This window comes from Schistocerca gregaria, chromosome 1 (assembly GCF_023897955.1).
Source record: "Schistocerca gregaria isolate iqSchGreg1 chromosome 1, iqSchGreg1.2, whole genome shotgun sequence".
Classification (NCBI taxonomy): Eukaryota; Metazoa; Arthropoda; class Insecta; order Orthoptera; family Acrididae; genus Schistocerca; species Schistocerca gregaria.
In genome coordinates, this window is record NC_064920.1 from 989503335 (window position 1) to 989528158 (window position 24824).

Here is a 24824-nt window from a genome sequence, read left to right on the forward strand (position 1 = left end):
GCTGCTGCTGATAGTACTCTATACTCGTCTGACCACAAATCCTTGTCTCCTTTGCACTTCACTGACACCCACTATATCTAGATTGAGCCTTAGCATTTCCCTTTTCAGATTTTCTAACTTCCCTGGCACGTTCAAACTTCTGACATTTCACGTGCCGACTCGCAGGAAGTTACCGTTTCGTTGATTATTCAATTTTTTTCTCGTGGTCACTTCTCCCTTTGCAGACCCCTCCCAGAGATCCGAGTGGGGTACCAGTCCGGAACTTTTTTACCATTGGAGAGATCATCATGGTACTTTCTCAAATAAAGGCCACATGTCCTGCGGACATGTCCTTTGAAGCATCCGAGTTCGATCCCGTGGACGGAATCGCCTTACTCATAACATTATCGTTCTCCTACCCAAACGAGCTCGTGGAGACTACTTTGCAAACAACTATAGCAGGTCAAACCACTGCAGTGCTGTGCTATTTGCTTTTTTTTGTAGTAAGAAATCATCGGCTATAAAGCTGCACCACCATCTATAACTTGGGCCCAAGCGTTTACAGTATGACTTCTGCAGCATCGCGAAGTACAGAGGCAAGAATGCAGCTGGTGTCAGATTCAAGTCGTGACTCGCTCCTGTCCCAGTGCCAAGCAGCTTATGTGAAGCGAAGTGTCCTCCGGCATGAGTAACACATGTAATTTGTTGTAGTAACACAGGCAACGTATTGCATGTAGAGAATTAACTTAGGGCCCCTGCAGATATAAGGAAGAGGGCCGAGTAAAAAAATGGTTCAAATGGCTCTCAGCACTATGGGACTTCACCTTCTTTTTTTAATCTCATTTTGTTCGTTGCAAATTGTTCGTGGCTGACGTCCCCTGACGCCCGTTGAAGTTCATTACATATCCATTGACTCACTTTTTTTTCTATTACAGAGGACAGCTAAGCATCTGACCAAGCCGGCCGCTGTGGCCGAGAGGTTCCAGGCGCTTCAGTCTGTATCCGCGCGACTGCTACGGTCGCACGTTAGAATCCTGCCTCGGGCATTGATGTGTGTGCTGTCCTTAGGTTAGTTAGCTTTAAGTAGTTCTAAGTTCTACGGGACTGATGACCTCAGATGTTAAGTCCCATAGTGCTCAAAGCCATTTGAACCATTTTTTGAACCTCTGACCGGACACGCTAAACTACCGTGCCGGCGTATCTGAGGCCATCAGTCCCCTAAACTTAAAACTATTTAAGCCTAACTAACCAAAGGACATCACACATACCCATGCCCGAGGCAGGATTCGAACCTGCGACCGTAGCAGCAGCGCGGTTCCGGACTGAAGTGCCTAGAACCACTGGGCCACAGCGGCCGGCGAGAGCCGAGTAGACATTTTCCTGCTTCGGACAATCGCTAGATTGAGTTATGCTGGAGAAACTGATATCTTACCTGTTTATCTTGAAATGATGCTTTATATTGTTGTCTTTTTCTGTTACGGAAATATCCGGCGATTTTATCGACCTGCAACGAAAGAGAGAAATTACGTCATTTCATATGCACATAAAAAGCTGCAAAATAAAAGAAAAAAGTATGTGTGGTACTTTAAGACAATTTATCTTTTCGGAAATACAGCCAGTAAACGTCAGAATATACACATAAGGAAAATATGTTTTCTGTGAGATGATAATCTTCATGACAAACATGCAGTAGAACAATACTATGAGAGACACAGGGACAGGCAAGAGCAATTTCACATCTTCTTTGCAGATCAATGGTTACATCGAACTTTCCAAATTGAAATACCAGGGTTTACTTAAATAACTAGACAACATTTCGCTGCTAATTCATTATGAAATATACAGCGTTTTCAGTTGTGCGTAGAGAAAGCAGAATATAGACCTGGTACCTGTATCAGTGAGGATCAGAGTAATGTAATGCTTTTCTTGAATGTGGCTATATCCTGTCTGTATCGATGAAAAGAAAATAAGTTCCGTCGAACTTCCTTCTAGACGCAGCCAACTGCTGTTGACAATATGGCTACATTCATGCCGCCACAGCAACATGAGAAGGATATTTCCCTGCGGATAAAATACGCGCAAGCATTCAAAATTTGTCAAAACTTGTATATATTAGACACTTTTTTCAGTGCGGTGGGATATTCTGCAGACTATTTGCACAAACTTTTAACGTTTGAATAGGATACAGCATGACGACAAGAAGCATCGCTCTAGTATAGAGTCCGGATAAATAACTGGAGACTGTGGCATCAGTAAGCTATTTGATGTAACAGTTGAATTATGAATTGAAGTAACTTTGACATTGTAGAATGGAAGGTGAGTTGTTCATATGTGCCCTCCGAGAGTAGACAAGAGAATTTGAAAAATTATGCAGTGATATGAAGCAGAGCAACATAGGCTTATTAAAGCAGCAGTTACGTCTTCAGCACAGCTGTCTCTGCACTCCGGTAGCTTGACAGTGACTGCTTGCACCACCGAGTGCACACATCGTTAATGACTGTTGCAATGGGATCCAGGAGAATGGAAACTACTTACATATAAGATTGTGACAAAACTATATATCCATCCACACACCGCCTCCACGACACAGAGTGAATACCAAATTAGGGAAGCAACTGCAGCTGCTAGAGCCCTGGACAGCGTTGCCTCTGCCCTGTCTGGAAACAGTCGAAGGTCTTGGCAGGTGTTTACAACACAGCTTGTTTATTCCGAGTGGAATTAGCCGCTCCCCTGCTTGCCAAGCGTGGACTTAACGGGTCCGTTGCGTCGCCCGAGATGATACCGCCAGATAGAGATGCTTTGGAACCAAGAAAGGACCGTCATATGTCATCAGGAACTTCCTCAGGTGTCGTATACGGCTAACTGAGTGACTTGCTTCACAAAACCGTGTGCGACTGCGGGACCACATTTTTAATATTGTCTAGTAGCACGTCAGATTCGTTGTTCACGCTCCCTAATATTTTTATGCCACGCCTAGATATATTGGGTAAAAGTAATTATTCAAAAGTAAGAAAACATAAAATTAAACGTTTCGTCATCGACGAAGTCATTAGTGACAGAGCACAAGCTCAGATATAGTACAAATGGGATAGGACATCGGTCGCGTCCTCACGGAAGGAACCATCCCGGCTTCAGATTGATAGAGGCTACCACGCAATATCTAAATTATTTGGCAGCAGTGGATTTCAACGCCATCCCTGATGAATGCAAATTCAATGGTTGAAACAGTGCCCGATCTCCCTTAGAAGAGGTGGGTCTGACACGTGAATCTCCGATTCTGATCAAATTTTCCAAGGACGTTCTGTATTCAAAATATAGACGCTCCCCAGTTTTGCAAAAAATCGAGGTCGAAATTGATGACGGAAAATCGTAATTCCAGTGTTATGCATCGAAAGATTGCTTTTAGATGAATTTTTTTATCAACATGATGCGGGTTCCAAAGTTAATTATGTTCAGTTTATTAACGTTTTTGTGTTCTCGTGCTGTACCTTGGATAACCGTCATGTTACAAGCCTAGCAGAGGGACGTCTGAGGTCGAGTGGCCTAGGCGTTAAACTACCACTCTGCTGGTCCGTGTTCGATTCTTGGTCGTCGCTTTTGTTGCTGTTTTTTTCGATTTTTTTTTTCGATCTGCAGGTAATGTTCTGATAACCGGAATACTTTTCTTTGTCTTTTTTTGAAATACAACATAATGAGAAGTGATTATTCATGACAGAAGTATATATTATTGTGTACTGTCACTTTCAGCGTTATACATGACGCACTAAATAGGACTTTCGTAGATGATGACGCTCGTCTGATCTGCACCGTGAAAGTTATAACACCGAAATGTGTCTTTCTGTCAATCGTGTGACGTTTACTTTTTCGGACAGCTAAAAAATTTTATCACATGACCTCAGACTTATGATCCATCACAGCAGAGCAGAGAATTACAAGACAGGCGGATGTTATCAAAGTTCATGCGTTGGTCCATAACCAGGTGTCCACGCGTGTCTCTCGAGACACTGCGTTCGCGCCGAAAATGATATCTTTTTTTTCAATTATGGGACTTAACATCTGAGGTCATCAGTCCCCTACAATTAGAACTACTTTAACCTAACTAACCTAAGGACGTCACACACATCCATGCCCGAGGCAGAATTCGAACCTGAGACCGTAGCAGCTGCGTGGCTCCAGACTGAAGCGCCTAGAACCTCTCGGCCACAGACACCGGCAAAATGATATCAGATAGATCTATTTTTAGAAATGTGAATCAGATACGTTATCTACGAACGATGAACTGGAAAACGTGTGAATGAGGCGACATTTCGTTCGTGTTTTGCGCATGATGCGAGAAAAATTTATGTTTCGCCTGTTTCATGATAATTTTCACTCCGCTGATTGTTAGAACGCTCACGAATAGATGATCGGTTAGGATTACGCAGTAATGTACTTCATGTGTATTATTGTACTACATATCATGAAGAAAATAACTGTCAATACACTGTAATATATACTTATTCGATTATTAATCACACCTCCCGACGTTTTACTTCAAAAAAGGCAAACGCAATTGTTTCGATCATCAGAATATTATCAGATACATCGCAAAAAATATAGAACGAAAAATGCCACGCCCAAGAATCGAACACAGACCACCAGTCCGCTGGTCTAATGCCTTGACCGCTCTGCCACGAAAGTCGCTCCGCTGTGTATCCACGAATCCACGATATAGCACAAAAAACGAAAACGTCAATAACTCGAATATTATTAGCTTTGGACCCCACATTATTTTGATGAGAGGTGGTTATGTTTATAGACATTTCGATGCATAATATTGAAAATACGATTTTCCGTCATCAACTCTGACCTATATTTTTTTCCAAAAATTAGGAAGTATATGACGTCCTTAAAAAGCGTGAACGAAATCTATGACCCACGTGTCAGACCCTCTTCCCCCCCCCCCCCCCCCCCCCTCTTCCCACTCCCTCCCCTGCGTCATCAGTAATCATACGTAACCGTTTGTTCAAATAATAATAAATTAAGAAAAATTTTCCTCTGATTAAAAGGGGAAAGTATTTCGTTTTTCTATTATTTCACTTCCTCGCCGCGCTCACGCTATTCTTAAAACTCCGAAATCCCAAACAGATATAACGTTAATTACATATGTGTAAAATCAAATCACAAAAATAATCGCAAAATTACGACCTTTGTACATCCAGTTCTACGACTAATTTCTTATATTGTATGGTTACAAATTTGTCTAGCATGACACACATGTTAAATTTAAATGACCAGGATTTTGAACTTGGGGAAAAAGACTTTATTTTACAAATAGAACTGTCCGCTAACAACTATTCCGTGATTGGTTTCTATTTCAGACGGGCCTGGTGGTCTATCGGGTGCCTCTAAACTTAAAGGTCGCAGGATCGAATGACGGCCGGTCCACGGATTTTCTTTAGTCTACCTTTAACATAGCTTTCACCTCTCAGTGCGTGAAGATTCGCCACGAACGAGACTCGGTTCGGATCCCACGTTAAACTGATGGTCCCCTTTCCTTCGTAGAATTACTGGGCTAGGTTAGGGACACACAAGGCACCGAAGTAGCATCCAAGTGGAAGACTTGCACCAGGCCAGTGCGCCACACGAAATCATCACAATTTTTTCTAGATCTTTAGTGTTTCCCTTCCTTTTTAAGCAGATGTAAGAGCCATTCGCAAGGACTGAAAAAAAGAAATTTCTTAGTTGCTGAATAGTGGACTTACGTTCGTGCGAGAGCAGGATGGTACAAACAATGCAACAAAAAAAAACGGAACACAAATTTTGATAAACTGCTACCTGACGCTATCCGCTGCACAGTTCTGCCGTCTGAAAGAGAACACAGTTGTTACGAACACTCTTGTACTTAACATAGTGACACCAAAACACAAGCATGCCTTCTTGTCCTATTTGTAAAATGTTCGTTAACTTGATGTCAGGGTCATTACAGACTGGTTTCAATAATCAGCTAGCGCTATCTGCATTAGAAAGTGAAACGACAATAAAGTTCCTGTTACTCCGCATAGCGCGGAACTGTAACCGAGCACATCGAGACAACCACGGTGCTTCCCATGGACAGAAATGAAATTTAAGAGAGAATTTTCTGCATGTTCTCCTTCAGAGTGAGTGGAAGTTAGGACTGCCTCTAGTCTATAAGCTTTCCTATGAGCTTAAGCTCTTGCTGTTAAAGTTCTTGACGACAGCTCACAGAACATGCATTTAAATCGCTTGTGAAAATCATTATTCTGTAGCTACACTTATTGTACATAATTGTTTTAGTCACGCACAAACAATCTGGAAACGACAGGCACAGCAGTGCGCGGAATGAGAGAGTATGACATAATTCTTGAACTATATAGAAATTACCTTTTTTAATGTTCGGGGGCGTACAAGCTCCAAACATTTTTGTGCCCGACGAGCAAGCACTTTATCCCGCATCTTACCTGTTCAGTGCTTTCCAAATTGATTCAGCGGAGCGGGCATCATTGACCCCCGTCATACCTTCCATTTCGCTTCTTGGTTTTAAGTGATCGCAAAAGTCTTAAGAACTGCACCACTCAACAACGATCGCCGATTGGCCGCAATTCTTCTCGTAGAAATTTGTACCATCTGTACTGGTAAATACATAGAACGATAAGAAAGACCGCGGCTGGTAGACGGGTGTCTACGAGTTACTAACTGACGCTCAGTTTCTGATTTTCTGACTGAGGGCGGTCGTAATTATCTACGAAAATTTAAATTGTAATTAGGTTTCACAAATTCATCGAGATTCTCAAATCATCTGATGGAACCATTTATAGGAACTACAGCATGAAGCGTCATACAGAAATTTCGAAAGTATTCCGCCTGTATTGTAACTCTTCAAATAGTTCAAATGGCTCTGAGCACTATGGGACTTAACTGATGTGGTCATCAGTCCCCTAGAACTTAGAACTACTTAGACCTAACTAATCTAAGGACATCACACACATCCATGCCCGAGGCAGGATTCGAACCTGCGACCGTGGCGGTCACGCGGTTCCAGACTGTAGCGCCTAGAACCGCAAGGCCACTTCGGCCGGCTATTGTAAATCTCTGAACCTTTCTACCGTATCACTGTTACGTACTTTCGCGATGTTATCGGTAAAATTCCCGTAAATGTTAGCATCTGATAATGAGTTTTCTGAGTGTTGGGAGCTTGATAATGAACAAAGAAGTTTTTCACGTAAACATTTGACTTGTCCTTCTAGAATAATGTTCAATTTATGACTTTCGTTCACGTGAGAGCTTATTCCCAAGAGTGAGAAAGCTCCGTGTGTTGTTTATTGTTTGTAATTCAATCATCTGCTTGGTTTCACTTACCCTTACATACAGTCTCTTCACAGAAACTATAATGATGGCGTTGATGTTCACAAGTGAAATGATTTGCCAATGCATAGCCATGAGTATCCTTGTGTGTATGTATCAGCATGTTAAGTAAGAACCATCTTTAACAGCTGTGTTCTCTATAAGAAGTAACTATGATTGCTTACTATTTGCATTATTCGTCCCATCCTGAGTGTAATATTTATTTTATATCTCCGTCCGTATACTTCACAGATTACAAAATATATGGTGTCTCTCTCTACTCACCATAAGGATAACACATTGAGTTACAGACATGCATAACGAAGACTGTTACACACTGAGCTTTCAGGAGAACGCTTGATTCAAAAGCTCGGTGTGTAACATTTTTTCCTTCTGCCTGTCTGACACACTACGTGTTATCTTTACGGTAAACAGCAATCTGTCCTGGTCATAATTGTTGATATTCAAATCTGGACTACCCATTGTTTAAATTATATGAGGTATGTGATTCGGCCTCAAATCATTCCTCAAATTATATGGACAATCGCTTCTTCCTCCTCTGAAAATGAGGTGTTTAAGTGTAACATGCCAAGAAGCACTTTGGGTCGGGGTCCAAGTTAAACGGTTGGTTCTAGTATAAATTAACTGAGGTTGGAAGGAAGGCAACAGCGTAGCACCTGCAACGCGACCTACTAAAGTCCTGTGTTATTTAAACTAACGGTCGTGTTGAGAAAAACTTTGTTTTAAATTCTTACTGTTTAGAAACTGTCAATTTTGTTTCGTTTAGCGCTTCTATACTTTATTTCAAAAATTAATGCTCCAAGAGGGAAGGCACATTTTAAATAGTGTCTCATCAAAATCACATGACTTCAGCAGGAAATAGTGAACACAGAGAGGTTGATACAAGCGAAACACTATTCGGTACAATGTAAAAGAAAAAGAGAAAAAAAACTGAGTAGCTGACACAAATTACGGTAAGATGATTCTTAGCGTGAAGTTTATTCTGTGTGTAGTTGCGAATAATATTCTGAAAGAAACAGATTGGTGTCGGCGCAATTTCTGTAACCATATACTTTTCATTAAGCTTCATTGTTAGTATAAAATGGGGGGGAGGGGGGAATCCTTCGCGCCAATTTGTGTAAATTTTTTGATCAAAGTTTTAACCGTGTTTCTCAGCTGGGCTTGGGTTATCAACTCGGAATTTGCACTGTCGAATGTGGAAAACCCCCTAAAAAGTACAGGACGGCCGATTCGTGAATTTGAACAGTATGTGATTCATCTCCATACACGTTCGAGTGCCATGGTTGATATTAAATGATGAGGTCATCTTTGGCTGTTCTGGAATTAATCTTAGTGACCAAGTACTTGACAGCTGAATGACACGATCTATGCGCTAGAAACAAAACTGGACCAGAAAGATAAATGAGGGTCCTCAAACAATAGCAGCTACTGTACTGTTTATTGCTTTCCACATCTATCGCCTCATATATTCTATACTTATAATAACTGGAAGTCATGCATGCATGTCTAAAGGAACTTTGCATCGTAATATCGCATGAACATGAATGAACGTAAAATAAAACTATACAAAAAGTGTCTGGTTAGTATAATGCTTTAAGCAATTCAGTTGACAGGCACAAGCTCAACCGACATTGACATGGATGAATCACTATTAACATCAAAATCTTCTCCCTAATAATTAATGACTAAGTCAGACTTTTCACAAAATCTTAAACGTACCAAATTCGTCTGATTGTCTTCTGAAACAGAGATTTCATGTAGCATAGTAGCCTCTACCCCCTCTTCTGAATATTAGTTCATTAACTTAAATGTGACGCATTGTTATAAGTTGGACACAAGCACTACACATGGGAGGATCAGATAGTTTGAACAGGTAGTCAGGCATCATCACACTGCCCCCTACCAAAAGTTGAGTGCGAAGGGCTTCGTTTCACCTCTTTCGTCAAAGGGCGTACGGTAAACCGAATAGTTGTTTTATCAAGTGCAGCTTTATCACTTGCAGCCGCTTTTCTTGTTGCGAACGTACAATCTGGTATATGAAGAGCGAGTAAGCAAGGTGACCACACCTTGACTCACGGGAACTGCAATACACCCGGCTACCACACGTTTTCTGGTACCTAGCAGAATTACACCACTTTCCGCAACCTTCCAAGGCGGGGATGTTACATTCAGGAGGGGTGGAAGAACAAGTCACCGTCTATCCATCTAGATTTTCCGTGGTTTCCCTAAATATATTTAAGCTAAATACTGTGACCCTTCCTTTGGAAACGATCTTCCATATTCTTCTCAAATTAGAGTTTCTATTTCGTCTCTAATGACGTTGCAGACGGGGCATTAAAACTCGATCTTCTGCCGCATTACTAACCCTTCTTTGACGTTTCAAATCGATCCTACGGCGGCAAATGCGCGCAGGGCACAACACCAGCAGGGAGTGTCCACTGGAGCGAACTGTGTGCTTTGCTTCCTCAGGACCGTTTGCGACAGTAACAGTGCCGGCCGCTGTGGTCTAGCGGCTCTAGGCGCGTAGTCCGGAACCGCGCGACTGCTACGGTCGCAGGTTCGAATCCTGCCTCGTGTATGGATGTGTGTGATGTCCTTAGGTTAGTTAGGTTTAAGTAGTTCTAAGTTCTAGGGGACTGATGACCACAGTAGTTAAGTCCCATAGTGCTCAGAGCCATTTGAACCGGTTTTTTTTTTTTATATTTTGACAGTAACAGTTGTCCACTCCATTGGAAAACCTTAGTTCAGGATTAAGGATACGTACGATGGACACGAGAACCATGGACTACATAACACCAAGATATCTACCATTTCCTCGCTCTAGAAGTACCAGATGATCAAAAAGTTAGTATAAATTTGAAAACTGGATAAATTGCGGAATAATGTAGATAGAGAGGTACAAACTGACACACATGCTTGGAATGACATGGGATTTTAATAGAACAAGAAAAATAAATAAATAAAAATAAAAATACAAAAGTTCAAAAAATGTCTGACAGATGGAGCTTCATCTGATCAGAATAGCAATAATTAGCATAACAAAGTAAGACAAAGCAAAGATGATGTTCTTTACAGGAAATGCTCAATATGTCCACCATCATTTCTCAAAAATAGCTATAGTCGAGAAATAATGTTGTGAACAGCACTGTAAAGCATGTCCGGAGTTATGGTGTGGCACTGGCGTCGGATGTTGTGTTTCAGCATCCCTAGAGATGTCGGTCGATCACGATACACTTGCGACTTCAGGTAACCCCAAGGCCAATAATCGCACGGACTGAGGTCTGGGGACCTGGGAGGCCAAGCATGACGAAAGTGGCGGCTGAGCACACGATCATCACCAAACGACGCGCGCAAGAGGTCTTTCACGCGTCTAGCAATATGGGGTGGTTCTAATAAAACCCCATATCATTCCAAGCATGTGTGTCAATGTTTACCTCTCTATCTACATTATTCCGTGGTTTATTAAGTTTTCAAATTTATACTGACTTTTTGATCACCCGGTATGTTAAACAGTATGTCCACACAACATAAGGCAAGACGTCGGGTACGGTGCTGGCCATCCTAAAATTACGTCGCATAGACTGGAAGCTGATGAGCAGGAAAGGCGCAAGGAAATACCACCATGATTCAGCAAAACCAACCAGGCGCCTGTGCAGTAACACTGGTGTCTGTTCACCGTCAGGACGAGAGCGGGCGCCTTGACACTGCTGGACTCCAGGGAGTGTACCAGAGCAATTACGGCTGTGGGCAAACCCCCGCTGGCGTGTGCCGGCCGCGGCTGGAGAGCGCCGTGTCGTTTCGCGGCGTTTTCACTCTCGGCCCGCGCCGCCGCCGCCGCCGCTGCCGCCACTTGGCCAAGTAGGCAGTTGCCATGGCGGTCACACGCCTCGCCTGCTGGCACTCGCCGTCCTTTCTCCCGCAGACGCCTCGCCGCGCCGCACAGGTACCAGCCAGCTGTTCCAGCCGTGACTAACCTCCTCTTACCTTGCCGCTTCTGCGTTCCGCCTCACATGGACGAATCGTGGACTCTGATGAAATGGGTAAAGAGTCTATAGCTAGAGGTCTGCGCGGATGCGGATATCCGCGGAATTTGTTACTTGCCGGATAAAGTCGCGACTGGCGCGGATATCCGCGGGTCATATGCGGATAATGAGCAAGGCACCTGCCCAGTACGTATGTTGCAATGTTAGTTCAAAACTTCAAGTCTGTTGACATTCTTGGAACCCTGCAGGGCCCGGGTACAGCGGATGTCTGTTGTCCTTAGCCCCTGGCTACGACCGACGTAGCTGTACCCAAGAGACCTGCGCCTAATCCGTTTCCGCGACCGTGTCTTTTGTGTGGCCTGTGAAGTGCCCTCTGGGCGGCAAACCTGCCCACTGTCTACCAGACAGGTGCCCGTTGCAATTTTCCGCTGCCCTCAGTTAGCACTTTTCAGTGACCGAGTGAAAACGTGCATCGTAGCAAATATCAGTGAGAGTTCGTTCTTGAAATTAACACCATATCGATGGATACAATTTCGTGTAAGGTGAAAAAAGGTGATTTTACATTAGTGAAGGAAAATAAATTGAAATCGCCAATTTGGAAAAAATTCGGATACGTATTTGATGGCAACGAAAAGATGAAAGATAGAGTGGTTTGTCTTGCATGTAAAAAAGTATATTCCTACACTGGACACAAAAGTGGAAATTCAGATTTGCTAAAACATTCGTGTGAGGCTCGGCAAAGTAGCATAATTACTTATTTAAATACCAAGAGAGACGTGTAAGTTCCTGAAGTTCAGCCAAATTATAAGACAGCTGCGACAGAAAAACTTATCAATCTTGCCAGCAAAGACATTTTACCATTCTAAGTTGCGTGTGGATCTGGGTTTCTCGAGACGGCACAGTTTCTTATTGATGTGGGGGCCAAGTACGGTGCAGTGAGTGCTAAGTAGCTGCTACCTCATCCAACCACTCCTAATTTCTATAACCACTGATTTTGTTGTCACTCTTCGGAAGACGAGTTATTTGTTCCAGACAACGTCAATTATTGCTGGCAGTTTAACTTTTTCACAGGTGCATCAGCGTTTTGCAGTGTAGGCCTAATACTGTAAATATTTTCACCTGGAAATGACGAGGACTGAAAGCGTAAGCTGTGATATAACCATGAGCTGACATGAATGGCTTCAAAATTTGACACATCCAAGCAGTGAGTACAAAAAAAACTGTCGGTAAATGATGCAATGTGCTAGTAACAGTTTGAAACCATCGTCATTTTCAGCTGCCTTGGCACAAGAGCAGCAAAATATAATTGTTTCTATACACGTATTTTCATCACCTAATACTATTACATTGAATTTTATTTTTTTAAAATAGCGTTTCCAATCTCACGAGATCTGAGCCGCTACTGTGTGTGCTCCGGAGCGCCAATGCTTTCCTGTTTGGAATAGTCTGCTTTAGAGTAGGTATAGAGCATTTCCTGTGATTTAAGAAGTCAAAAGTAGTTAACTTGTGTCAGAAATGGCACCCTAACAATAACTATGTCATTACATACTACAATTCTAAGTGCTACTGTCTATTACTAGTAACTACTCATTCAGAACTTAAATGTATGCGGATGCGGATGCGGTGCGGATGCGGATTGCACTTTTCTTATCCGTGCAGACCTCTATCTATAGCAATCGTTCCAAACCTGGGGCTATTACTCCCTCTGGCGGTGGGGTGGGTATGGCGCTGGTACACATGTCTCATCATCCTGTGCCTTATTCTTATCAGAGATTCCCATATCTCTCTTCCTTCGCCGATTCTGCAGAGAACCTCCATGAATCATGTTATACTTTCTTTCACTGGTGCCATGTCCCGCGCTGACGCAGGGTCGGCATTGTTAGGAACGGAATTGGCAAGGTCAGTGGAAATGGGTGGCCGGATGCCCTTCCTGCGGCCCCCCCCGTACCCCCCTCCCCCTCCTCTGAGACGGAATTAGCGTACCCCTGCGGTCTGTGACTAGTGTAATTCATGGAATAGTGCGAACGTGTTCAGGTGTCTGCGAGTCGTGTAACTAAGGCGGAACGTGGGGACCAGCCCGATATTCACCTAGCAGGATGTGGAAAACCGCCTAAAAACCACATCCAGGCTGGCCGGCACACCGACCGACGTCGGTAATCTGCCGGGCGGATTCGATCGGGGCCGGTGCGCCTACCCGAGTCCTGGAAGCAGCGCATTAGCGCTTCGGCTAACCTGGCGGGTCATGAATCATGTTATACTGTCTATTCTTTTTTGCCGCTTACTATATTCAGATTGAGGTTTGCATTTCCCTTTTCATATTTTCTAGGTTTCCTGCTACGTTCATCAAATTCTGACATTCGATGCTCCGTCTCTTAGACTGTTATCCCGTCATTGGTTATTCCATTTCTTCTCATGGTCACCTGCCGCTTCGAAGTCTCCTTCCCGAGATCCGAATGGAAGACTAATCCGATTCTTTGGCCAATGGAGAGCTCGTCAACACAATTACAGTCCACATGATCTATAGATTCGCCTTATGTGTCTTCAGTGCAAAAGTTTCCATTGCATTCTTCACCCTCATGCCGCCAATCATTGCCGATTGTTCTGCTCAGCAATAATGTTAAATAATAATAATAATAATAACTACCATTACCACCCCACTACCACCACCACCATCAGTTTTGTTTGGACTTCTGTCGCTGAGGTTCCTCTTCATTGCCTCTGTCCACATGATCTTTTCTTGGAATCCTTTAAATTCGTGAACCTTTATTCGAAATATATCTCTATCCTAGATGTCTTTCCGATTCATTCGAATTTCCTCCACATCCGTTTTTTTATTTCGTCAATCTGAGGATATTCACTATTTTTTTATTATTTCTGTTCTGTACTAACTTGTTTGCTAGTTCTATTCTTCTGGCTCATCCTTTGCTTCTTTATCAAGCATATTCGGTTGTATCCATTCGCCAAGACACTTGCATGTATCAGTTCTCTTTATTTTTCCAAATTTTGTATTGAGATGAACTTCAAAATAAATTTCACATTCCATGGATTCAATTTTTTCGTAGGACATAACAAGTCCTGCTTTTTTCTGTTATCTCGCATAGCTTTTGGATCATTTTTAGAGCTGCTTCTTTATCATTGACCACCACACCTTTCGTGGATTCCTTCCACGTTATTCTTTCCAGGACACTGTTGAACAAAATGGATGATAGTCCACCTCACTGAATAACTTCTGTATGGATGACCTCTGAAATTTCTCCATGAAATTTTGCTTTTAAAATGGTCTCGATTAGCGTTTGATTTATAATTGACCTAGTTTATTCCTCTACCTAGAATTACCTAAAACACTTAAGACCCTGGCGATCAGTAGAGAGATACGCACTTTTAAAGCCAACGTACACAATTACAGTATACTTACCTCATGTTTGTCTTAGTGGGGAGATGCTTTTCAGACAGGAAACTCGTTTCACAAAGGATCTTCCTTTTATGAAGCCTCTTTGGTATTCGCTTATTTCATGATCCGCTTATTCTTGCTTAACTACTACGTCCTTTTCAACCTGCTTATTGTACCTATGTCTTTACCTCCAACTACAATTTTTTACTCCTACTTGTTCCTCCATTATCAACAAACTGACGACTTCTTGATACGACTTCTTGATGCCTCAGGATGTGTCGTATTAAGCCATTTCTTCTTTTTGTCAGTTTGTACTATACCTTTCTCTTGCCCCAATAAAATTCATTGCTGCCTCCTTATTTTTCCAATACGCCCAGCTAATTTTCACATCTCCAAAAAAAACACATTTCTTCTATTCTGTTTATGTCTGAATTGCTTATCGTTCACGTTTCACTTTCACACAAGACTACACTCTAAACCAATACCTTCAAAGGAGACTTCTTAACGCTTAAATTTATATCTGAGGTTAATTAATTTCTCTCTTTCAGAAATGCTTTTCTTGCTATTGCCCGTCTGTATTTTACGTTCTCTCTATTTCGGTCATCATCAGTTATTTTCCTGTCCAAATAGCAAACCTCACCTGCTTTTAATGACTTATTTCCTAATCTAATTCCTCATCATCGCCCAATTTAAATCCTCAACATTACATTACGCTTTTTTAATGTTCCGTATCTCAACCGGTGAAAACAGAACCGATACAGATCGCTTTGCTGTCTGTCTGTAAAAAACCCTTTTCCTCAGGAGCGGGCAGACGAGTTGAGTTGAAACTTATAGCACATGCTTAAGTCTACAGTTCCATGGAGTAATAATAAATGTAAACAAAGTCAATGCGGTAAAGAAATACGGACATTTATGTCACGTATGTTGATAATGCAGACTCACTCATCAGAAACTATAGAATGCGTCCCGTTGACCTAGTATCCTAAAATTTAGAAAAATGCAGTGTTCAATTGTGCACCTAAAGGAAAACAATCCGGAAAGTGTTAATTTGTAATTGTATAACGCGAATAAAATAGTTTAATTGTCATTTGTTATCAGATTTCAATCTTAAAATTGAAATATTCTAAAAAGTTTTTGAGTTTCTGCGACCGATGTCCTGTTAGTATCGATGTCGATAACAGGCAAAAATCATTGGAGATTTTCGATTCCTGAGATGAGTGAACTAACTATATACGTAATTAAGTTTGTGCGAAACCCTCAGAGCATGGGTACTACTCATACATGGCTATTTTTCTTTTTACTATTGTTTATTCCATGCAACTGCTCTTGCAAGTCCTTCGCCGTCCATGATAAAATTTCTGCGTAGCTGGTAAACTTGACATTTTTTATTTTTTCTCCACTAACTGTAATTCTCTCTATAAATTTCTCCTTTGTTTCCATTACTGCTTGTTCGACGTGCAGATGGAACATCATCGGGGATTGGCTACAACCTTGTTTCACTCCCAACTCAACCACTGTTCTCTTTAACGTACTTCGACTCGTAACTATCGTCTGGTTTCTGTAATGTTGCGAACAACCTTTTACTCACTAAATTTTATCCCTGCTACCTTCTGAATCTCAAAGAGTGTGTTCAAGTACTGTGTGAAAGGTATTCTCTGACTATGCAAAAGCTATTAACCCATTTTGATTTTCTTCAACTATCTTCAAGGTAAAACGTGGGATCAGTATTGCCTCAAATATTCCGACATTCCTCCGGAATCCAAACTTCCCCGAGGTCGGCTTATAACAGCTAAATTGTTTTTTTTTTTCATTCTTATGACAATACAAAATAAAGATGCTGGTTGAATATTTACTTGTACACTGGTAACTGTGGCGACACTTATAAAAAATCTATTTGCGTACTCTAGTTTTCGAACATTTTCCAACCTTATTTTCAGAGGCGACATGCAGTAGTTAGTTAACTACTTTCTTGGCTTGATTCTGGGTACTGGCCCTATAACAAGAAGTTAGCGAATACTTTGAAGTACCGCCCTGAGTGTTAGTTAGATGATACATTGCGTAGAAACAAATAAATTCCTTTGCTTAGTGCGGCGGTATGGACTGAGTAGTCGTTACAATTTGTCATATAATTAATACACGGGCGATACGTTAAGAATAGACTGCGTGGCCTTTTTAGAGCAACCATCTAAGCTGTTGTCTTATGTAACCTACTAGAATGTAATTCACAATGACTGAACAGAGATTTTGACCTATCTCTCAGTGTCTCGGTCGCCTCATTATTCACAGATAAAAAAAATTATTTCCATCTCTAAAAGTCGGCTGCAGGAAGCCACGTTACCATATCATGTTTTGTATTGATTGACAACATGTTGTGACATTTATTACATTTACTGCAATTCAACCAGTTCGCAAAATTCAGTTATCGCTTTTCTTGTCTCCGTAAGCACGTTCTTAACAACTGATACAGTGTACTGTCGGTGAAACTAAAAACAGTTTACAGCCGTGTCTTTCCCTAATACAAACATGAGTGATTCTGTAGATGTAGCGATGAGGTCGCAAGTTCTGAAGTACATCGCTGTCAAGTGGGAGAGAAGTTAGGTGTGAATGGCATGGGCTCCGCGTGAAAGGAGAAAGTTCAGCAGCTTCTGTTGCGCCGTCACTGACGCGAAAAGTGAACGCTCACTCTGAAAAAACTGCCTGGCTGTAGGCGAAACGTAGCATACACAGAAAGTAGACGAACTTTTTCTTTACGTGGCTGCGAAACGTCCTTGCGGCGTGCCTTTCTCAACATTGGAGGCGTCACTGAGAAAGTGAAAAAACATCTTCAAGAAACTAAATTACCAAATTACTAAAGCGCAAAGAATATGCTGAGCGCCGCATGCGTGAGGTGGACAAAATTATGAAAACACCAACAACCGTACACATTACGCCATGATAAATGAAAAGCATTTGTTTGCTTTTGTTCTACAGTATTACTTTTATTGTGCTACCCGGTTTTCGGCTTACAAGGCACATTACACCATGGCTAAACCGGTTTAGGAAACCCGCTGACATCCAAAACAGCTTCCAGTCGTCCCGGAATGGATAAATACAGGTCCAGTAAAGCTTTCAAGGGACTCTTACACCAATCTTCCTGCAAAATGGCGGCAAGATCAGGTAAGGATGACGGAGATCGAGAGTGATGGCGTACCCTGCTCACTAAAGTAAATCAAACACAAAGGTCCAAGACGCCACTCCAGCCGGGTGTAAAATGAATGTGCGCAAAGGAAAATAATAAACGCTAAAATGAAGATTTGGCCCTGTCGGACTACCCACAGAAGTAGATCTTAGGATATCTTAATGGACTTTAACATATAAATTACAACCTAAACATAAATGAATGATTAAGGCAACCAATACTACTAAATGATAAAAGTGGTACCTGCTTATAAATTTTTTGTAGATTTAAAAAAAAACTTTTATATTACAAAGTTTACATTTCCTAAGTAAAATTACTAACCAATTGTCCAACTCTGCCCCTTATTATGCCTGCGCGATCTAATATTAAAAAAAAATAAACACGTGAAATGACTGTCACCATCTACGTACCACACACTAGAAGACACTACTTTCAAAGATAATCTACGATGGTGTGGAACCTCAGTGGAAATAACCTCACGTGATCACAGCTGCTTAGCTTTTATAGTCGTAATAGGCCGAAGCAATTTGCGATATCACCGTATGTACCGGCTCTGGTGCGTCGACGTGCTGGTTCTCGTACACGGCTGCGTCGATGGAAGAACTCCAGCCGCAAAATAAAACTCTTTCAAACATTAGGACGGCAGTAGGTGGTGCTCTGACTAATATACTCTAATACTGTCTTCTCCTCTCTGTGTTCTACAGACGAGAAACGCGAACTCCCAGCCACAAGGACGGAGTTTCACATAACGTCTCAATGTAAGTATAGGCGGAAGGAGTGCCCTCAATTACTGAACGCTGTGTACTCAACGACGACTTACAACCTGGAGGCGAAGTCCAGAATCGTATAGGTTCGCAACAGTACAGTACCTAACTGTTCTAACTATAAACTCTCCTGAGAGCAGAGACAGCAATTCCATCTGTACCAACAAAGACGCTACCGAGCGACCGTCACACATGGGCGCTCACAACGGAAACCTCTTCTCTCCACCGCTGGCCTCCCAGCAAGGCTCGGCTACCCACCATCGTAATTCCGCGAACGAATCATATTCCCGAAACCACGGAATATTCTCCCTCTCTTCAGATTCTTTCGAACGCCGATCAACCATATTTTAGTCTTTTGTCGTCCAGCGCGAAAAGTTTGCGCGGAAAAACCTATACTCGTACGATGGTACGCTTCTGAGTAAAAATCCTTGGAAATAACCCAGCTTGCGTGGTTTCCGAGGTGCCGCTTCTTCGTTCCTCTCACCTGCGTCCAAGATTTTCATCGTTTAGGAAGTATAATCTACGTTCCGTGATGAGGCGTGGACGTACTAAATTTCGAAAGCTTTAACTGACTGAAGAGTTTCCCAGTCTCTAACAGCATGACGACTCCAACTACGAGGTTAATCCCAAAAGTAAGGTCTCCTATTTTTTTTATAAGTACAGAACAGTCTGTGTGGCAGTTGGTCACACTGTTATGGAGAGTGCTTCACGCGCTGTGTGTAAACATGCACACGCCGAGCTGAGGCGCTCAGTCTTGGCTTGGTAGCCGTTGAGAATGGAACTCCCGTTGGATGTTACCGCCAAGTGCGAATTGCGCGCAGTTATTCGGTTTCTGAACGCAAAGGGCACTGCGCCAATTGACGGAAGTGTATGATGAGTTGTACATGGATATCAAAAATGTTCGCAAGTGGTGTAGTGAGTTGGCAGCTGGTCGGACCGAAATTCATGACGAACAAAGGAGCAGGAGACCGCCAATTTCTGAGGAGACAGTGTTGAAGGTTGAGCAAAGCATGCGTGAAAGTCGGCGGATCGCCCTGGGTGATCTCTGCACGCTGGTTCTTGTAAACATTGAACTACCGGAAGGTGTGCGCAAGATGGGTGCCACGCATGCTGACTGAGGACCACATGCGGCAACGACTTGATGCTTCCCGCGCATTTCTTCACCGCCTTGCTGCCGAACAGGACAACTTACAGGACTCAGTTGTCACGGGTGACGAAACCTGGGCATACCACTTTATACCTGAGCAACGATCACGCCAGTGGCGGCATCCTTCTTCGCTAAAGCCGAGGAAATTAAAAAAAAAAAAAAACACAAGCACAGTCTACCAGTAAAGTCATGACAACCGTTTTTTGGGATCGGAAAGGGGTATTGTTGGTCGACTTTATGCCCACTGGGACCACAATTATCGCTGACAGGTACGGTAAGACTGAAAAAACTCAAACGGGCAGTTCAGAACCGGAGAAGAGGAATGTTGAGCAAGCGTGTACACATTCTCCATGACAACGCTCGCCCACACATCGCTCGGCAAACCGTTGCTCTACTGCAACTGTATCAGTGTAACACAATCACCCACCCACTCTATAGTCCTGACTTGGCGCCCAGTGACTTTCACCTGTTCCCTATGTTAAAAGAACATTTGGACGGAAAGCGATTCAACTCCGACGACGAGGTGAAAGAAGAGGTTCATAACTTTCTGAACAGCACGGCGGCGAGCTGATATGATATGGGCATACAAAATCTGCCACAACGTCTACAAAAATGCATATACAGAAATGGTGATTATGTCGAAAAATAGCTATATGTTCAAGCTGTAAACTGATGTAAATCATTGTAGAAATACACAGGTCTATGTACTTACAAAAAAATAGGAGACCTTACTTTTGAGATTACCCTCGTAATTTGCTATTTTCGAGGGTCGGACGTTTCTTCCTGTGTTTGCAAGTGAAGGCTTGTCAACAGACGTTCCATTATCGCTTCCTGCAAGTTCTGTGTTGTAAGCTTGGCGTCTTGAACCAAAAATTAAAAACTCTTCTTCTCCCCTACCCCTCCTTTTCTTCCCCCCCCCCCCCTCCACCCAATAATGTCGTCATTAAAAATCGACATTGTTTAAAACGATAATTTTTTAATATGCTGAAAACGACTTCTCAGTTGCGAAGGCGTAGCATATGGGTGAGGTGTTATCACTGGACTGAGAAATTAGCTGCTGTAAATCCCGGCGGTGCCTGTCGTTTTCCTCAGCGATATTTTGTCGGCATATGGCCAAGACGTGTTGGGGTCAAATAACGCGCCGTAAACTATGCAATACAGTTTTGTGATAAATTCTATCCTCTCTAATACAAAAGAATAAAAGAAGAACTCGGTTCTATCTTTCCAGGTTACTTTTAGCTATTAAGACACTTTAACCTGTTTGGCAAGGCTTGTACCGGTGATTAATGTGTGTAAAACTCTTAACAGTGTCGGTTACACACTATGAGATAGTACTCACGAGAGGGTATGTTGGGGTTTGAAAAAGGCTGTGTTTGAGCTTGAGTCTCGGATCCTGATCACCGCTATTTACCATTTAGGTGTCGACTGCTGTCAAGAGTACGTCAGCCACTCTGTTGGACTGTGATAGTGCATTTGTTTTGCGTATCGATCTTGTACAAAATGGCGTTGGGACGGAACAGGTTGGTATGGGAGAGTGAAAGTGCAGCAGCAGGTGTCTGTGTGTCCGGGGCCATCGGTGAAGGCCTGAGCCGAACACGGCTGTCGCTCTTGGCACAGTTTGGTGGCCATGACCTCAAGGCAGCACGTGACCGCCGCTGGCGTGTGTGTGTGGCCTTGGATGCGCCGGCGGTTACCACACTCTCTGGGGGATGAGTTGTTCTGCACGTATACTGGACTGGACCATCGGCCTTCTCACGATACCAATTTTTATCAACAACTCAGTCAAGCGGACCTTCCTACAACATTCTTATGGATTCCCATACTTTCAAGGTCCGTTATCTTACTCTGGCCTCAGTCTAATCTGTCTTACCACTTTATTCAGTAACCATTTTCATTCGTCTGGAGAGATGTTCCAAACCGACCCGTGAGGGTCGACCTCTAGTCTCTAATGTAAGATGCTAAAAGCAATGTCAGAAATTTCAGACATGGTCTGCGTAACTCGCTTAAGGAGTTTTCCCATGTAGTTTCAACATGGACCAACCACTATCACGTGAACGCTACAGTTCGCTACTGCGCCTGTTCAGTCTTGAGCTTCGCCCCACCGTCCGCATATTGCTGCGTTCGTCCCTTTCGAATCTTCTCTGCCTGTGTACAAATCTCAGCAGCGACATTAAAACAGGGCCAAAACTGCTATATTATACCGAAGATTGTAAGATCCGGTCAAATTTCTGTCGAGTTCCGTACATTTCTTCTTTGGTTATTTTCTTAGTGCTTAGACATTACAGACATAAACACCAGAGAGAAGTTCTTGATGACATCCTTTTATAGTAAGCAAACCCCATTACGAGTGTAAATTCTACATCTACGTCGACATCCATCCTCCGCAAGCCACCTGACGGTGTGTGGTGGAGGGTACTTTGAGTACCTCTATCGGTTCTCCCTTCTATTCCAGTCTCGTATTGTTCGTGGAAAGAAAGATAGTCGGTATGCCTCTCTGTGGGCTTCTAATCTCTCTGATTTTATCCTCATCGTCTCTTCGCGAGATATACGTAGGAGGGAGCAATATACTGCTTGACTCCTCGGTGAAGGTATGTTCTCGAAACTTCAACAAAAGCCCGTACCGAGCTACTGAGCGTCTCTCTTGCAGAGTCTTCCACTGGAGTTTATCTATCATCTCTGTAACGCTTTCGCGATTACTAAATGATCCTGTAACGAAGCGCGCTGCTCTCCGTTGAATCTTCTCTATCTCTTCTATCAACCCTATCTGGTACGGATCCCACACCGGTGAGCAGTATTCAAGCAGTGGGCGAACAAGTGTACTGTAACCTACTTCCTTTGTTTTCGGATTGCATTTCCTTAGGATTCTTCCAATGAATCTAAGTCTGGCATCTGCTTTACCGACGATTAATTTTATATGGTCATTCCATTTTAAATCACTCCTAACGCCTGACAATACTGCATTCGCACCCCACCTGCCACCTGTCTCTGTAAATAACATAGCTACAGTAGCTAATGACAGTGGTTGTGTAATTCGTGTTCGGTGTATTCTATCATTTTCTTGAGTAAAGTTTGATTCTAGGGAAGTAGCTTTGTCACGTCTTGCGAACCGGAAGCAGACTCAGAATAACCACATAGAATAGAAAAAAAAAATCATCAGTCCAGAGTTCCTCTCCGAGCTTCAGTATCGAAATAGGAAAGGTTAGCTTAAAACCCCATTATCTATTATACGATTTTCGAGTACAGAAAAAGTTTTAACCCAGGAATTTACCTCAATCTATTCAAAGAAATCACAGGAAACCTATATCTAGAAGGTTTGACGGAGGTTTGAGTCGTGATCCTTCAAATTCGAATTCAGAATCTCAACTAACCTTCCCTCTCCCTCGGTTTCAATATTCAAGTCTGAACTAATAAGCGTAACACTTGCAGGAGTACTATTATTATCGATGCCCTTAACGAGGATCAGTATTAACAGCTCATTTCCGTTGTTCAGGTATCGATGTGCTAGAAGGTTCTGGACGTCACCAGCCATCGGGGTCTCTCGAATGGACTGTATGCGCCACCGAGACGTTTGAGTGTCAAGGGTTGTACGGCTGCTGTCCACATCCGCAGAGAAAAGAACAATTTTGAAGAATAAATAGTTTGAAAGTGATAAGAAGAAATATTTCAGTCGTGATAGAATTGATAATTCATCGGAAATATTTTCGTTAAACTGGACAGAATTGCAATTTACGGACTATTTGCGAATCGCAGAGTGATCTGTTTATCGCAGCCATTAGGAGCACATGGTAAACTAATTTCTTTGAATATGACAGTGTATAAAAGTTGGACATCGGAAGAAGTCCAACACTTTCTGGTGAAGTAACTAAATAACTCAAGCATTCTGAACGCTAACTACGTGAAAGAGTGTGTCTTAAGTGGGTAAGCAGGATAAATGATAGACTTGGCCATAAACTTGCTCTATGTGAAATAAAACTGTATTAAATTGAGCGACTTATACCAGAACAATCGATAAACATAGATCCCCGTAAGTACACGCTGATGCCTCAAAATTACATTTTCTTCGGATAAAAATCGAGATTTAGTTTTGATATGGAGGGATGGTGAGAAAGTAAATTTAACATTCTAAGTCAAACAAGAGAATATATGTAAGGAATAAAACAGAATAAATTTATGAGGCTATGGATATGCTAAATATTAAAGTTATTTTTTCTACCATTGCTCACGATCATTTTTTGTCGTGTAGTACACATGCCGAAGATCATGAAAGTAACCACTTTCTAATTTTTTAACAGCGTATGTTAGGGATTGAAAACCCATAAGCTCCTTCATGAGTTTTGAATTCCTAACATAAATAAAAAAAATTACGACAGATCACGTTTCTCATGGTTGGCAATGCTAACAAATCTGGCACTTTCTAATGTCTGGCGACTCGACTACCGCCACATCAGAGGCAGCGGCATCTGACGGCGACGTTACGGTACTGCCGACCGTCAGTGGACTCTCAGACGCGTAAACTGCTTATCAGTCGAGATAAGGACTCTGACAAAGCTATCTGCCGACGCTTCTCACGCTGGGAGAAACCTGGAGTGATTCTTTTTCCATTATCTCCCACCATTATGACTCAGCACGGACCCCAAGATAGTTATCTACTTCCGGTCCCCCAAGAAAAATGTCGAACTTCATCATTAGAATCAAATTTTACTTAGGAGTTAGGAAGGGTTTTCTGTATTCCGTATTTGTGAACAAAGTATATCTCTTAGAAGTATTTTACATTTTTGTTTGCAATATTAGCCTGTTCTTATGTAGCATAGAGGCACGAATGGTATTTTCTTCATTCTGTTACCATTGACAGTTTCCTAACTAGCAAAACGGGAGCTCTTTTTATATGTGCAACGTTACGTGGACATAATAAAAATTGTTTTTCTACTTTCTTGATTCCACTTAGAAGATGAAGCAACTAGTCAGCGTACTTAAAACAATTAGGGCTTATTTGGATAACAGCAACATACAACATAGG

The 24824-nt window shown here is 42.4% G+C and overlaps 1 protein-coding gene across 3 annotated transcripts in view; it reads right to left on the bottom strand.

The window, feature by feature from the left end:
* Positions 1-24824, bottom strand: part of LOC126278095 (epidermal retinol dehydrogenase 2-like) — a 348505-nt gene that overhangs the window by 78470 nt on the left and 245211 nt on the right. For all 3 annotated transcript variants that reach the window (XM_049977953.1, XM_049977946.1, XM_049977963.1), the window contains one exon: positions 1412-1483. In XM_049977953.1, coding sequence (XP_049833910.1) covers positions 1412-1483 — 72 coding nt within the window. The remainder of the gene's footprint in view (positions 1-1411; positions 1484-24824) is intronic.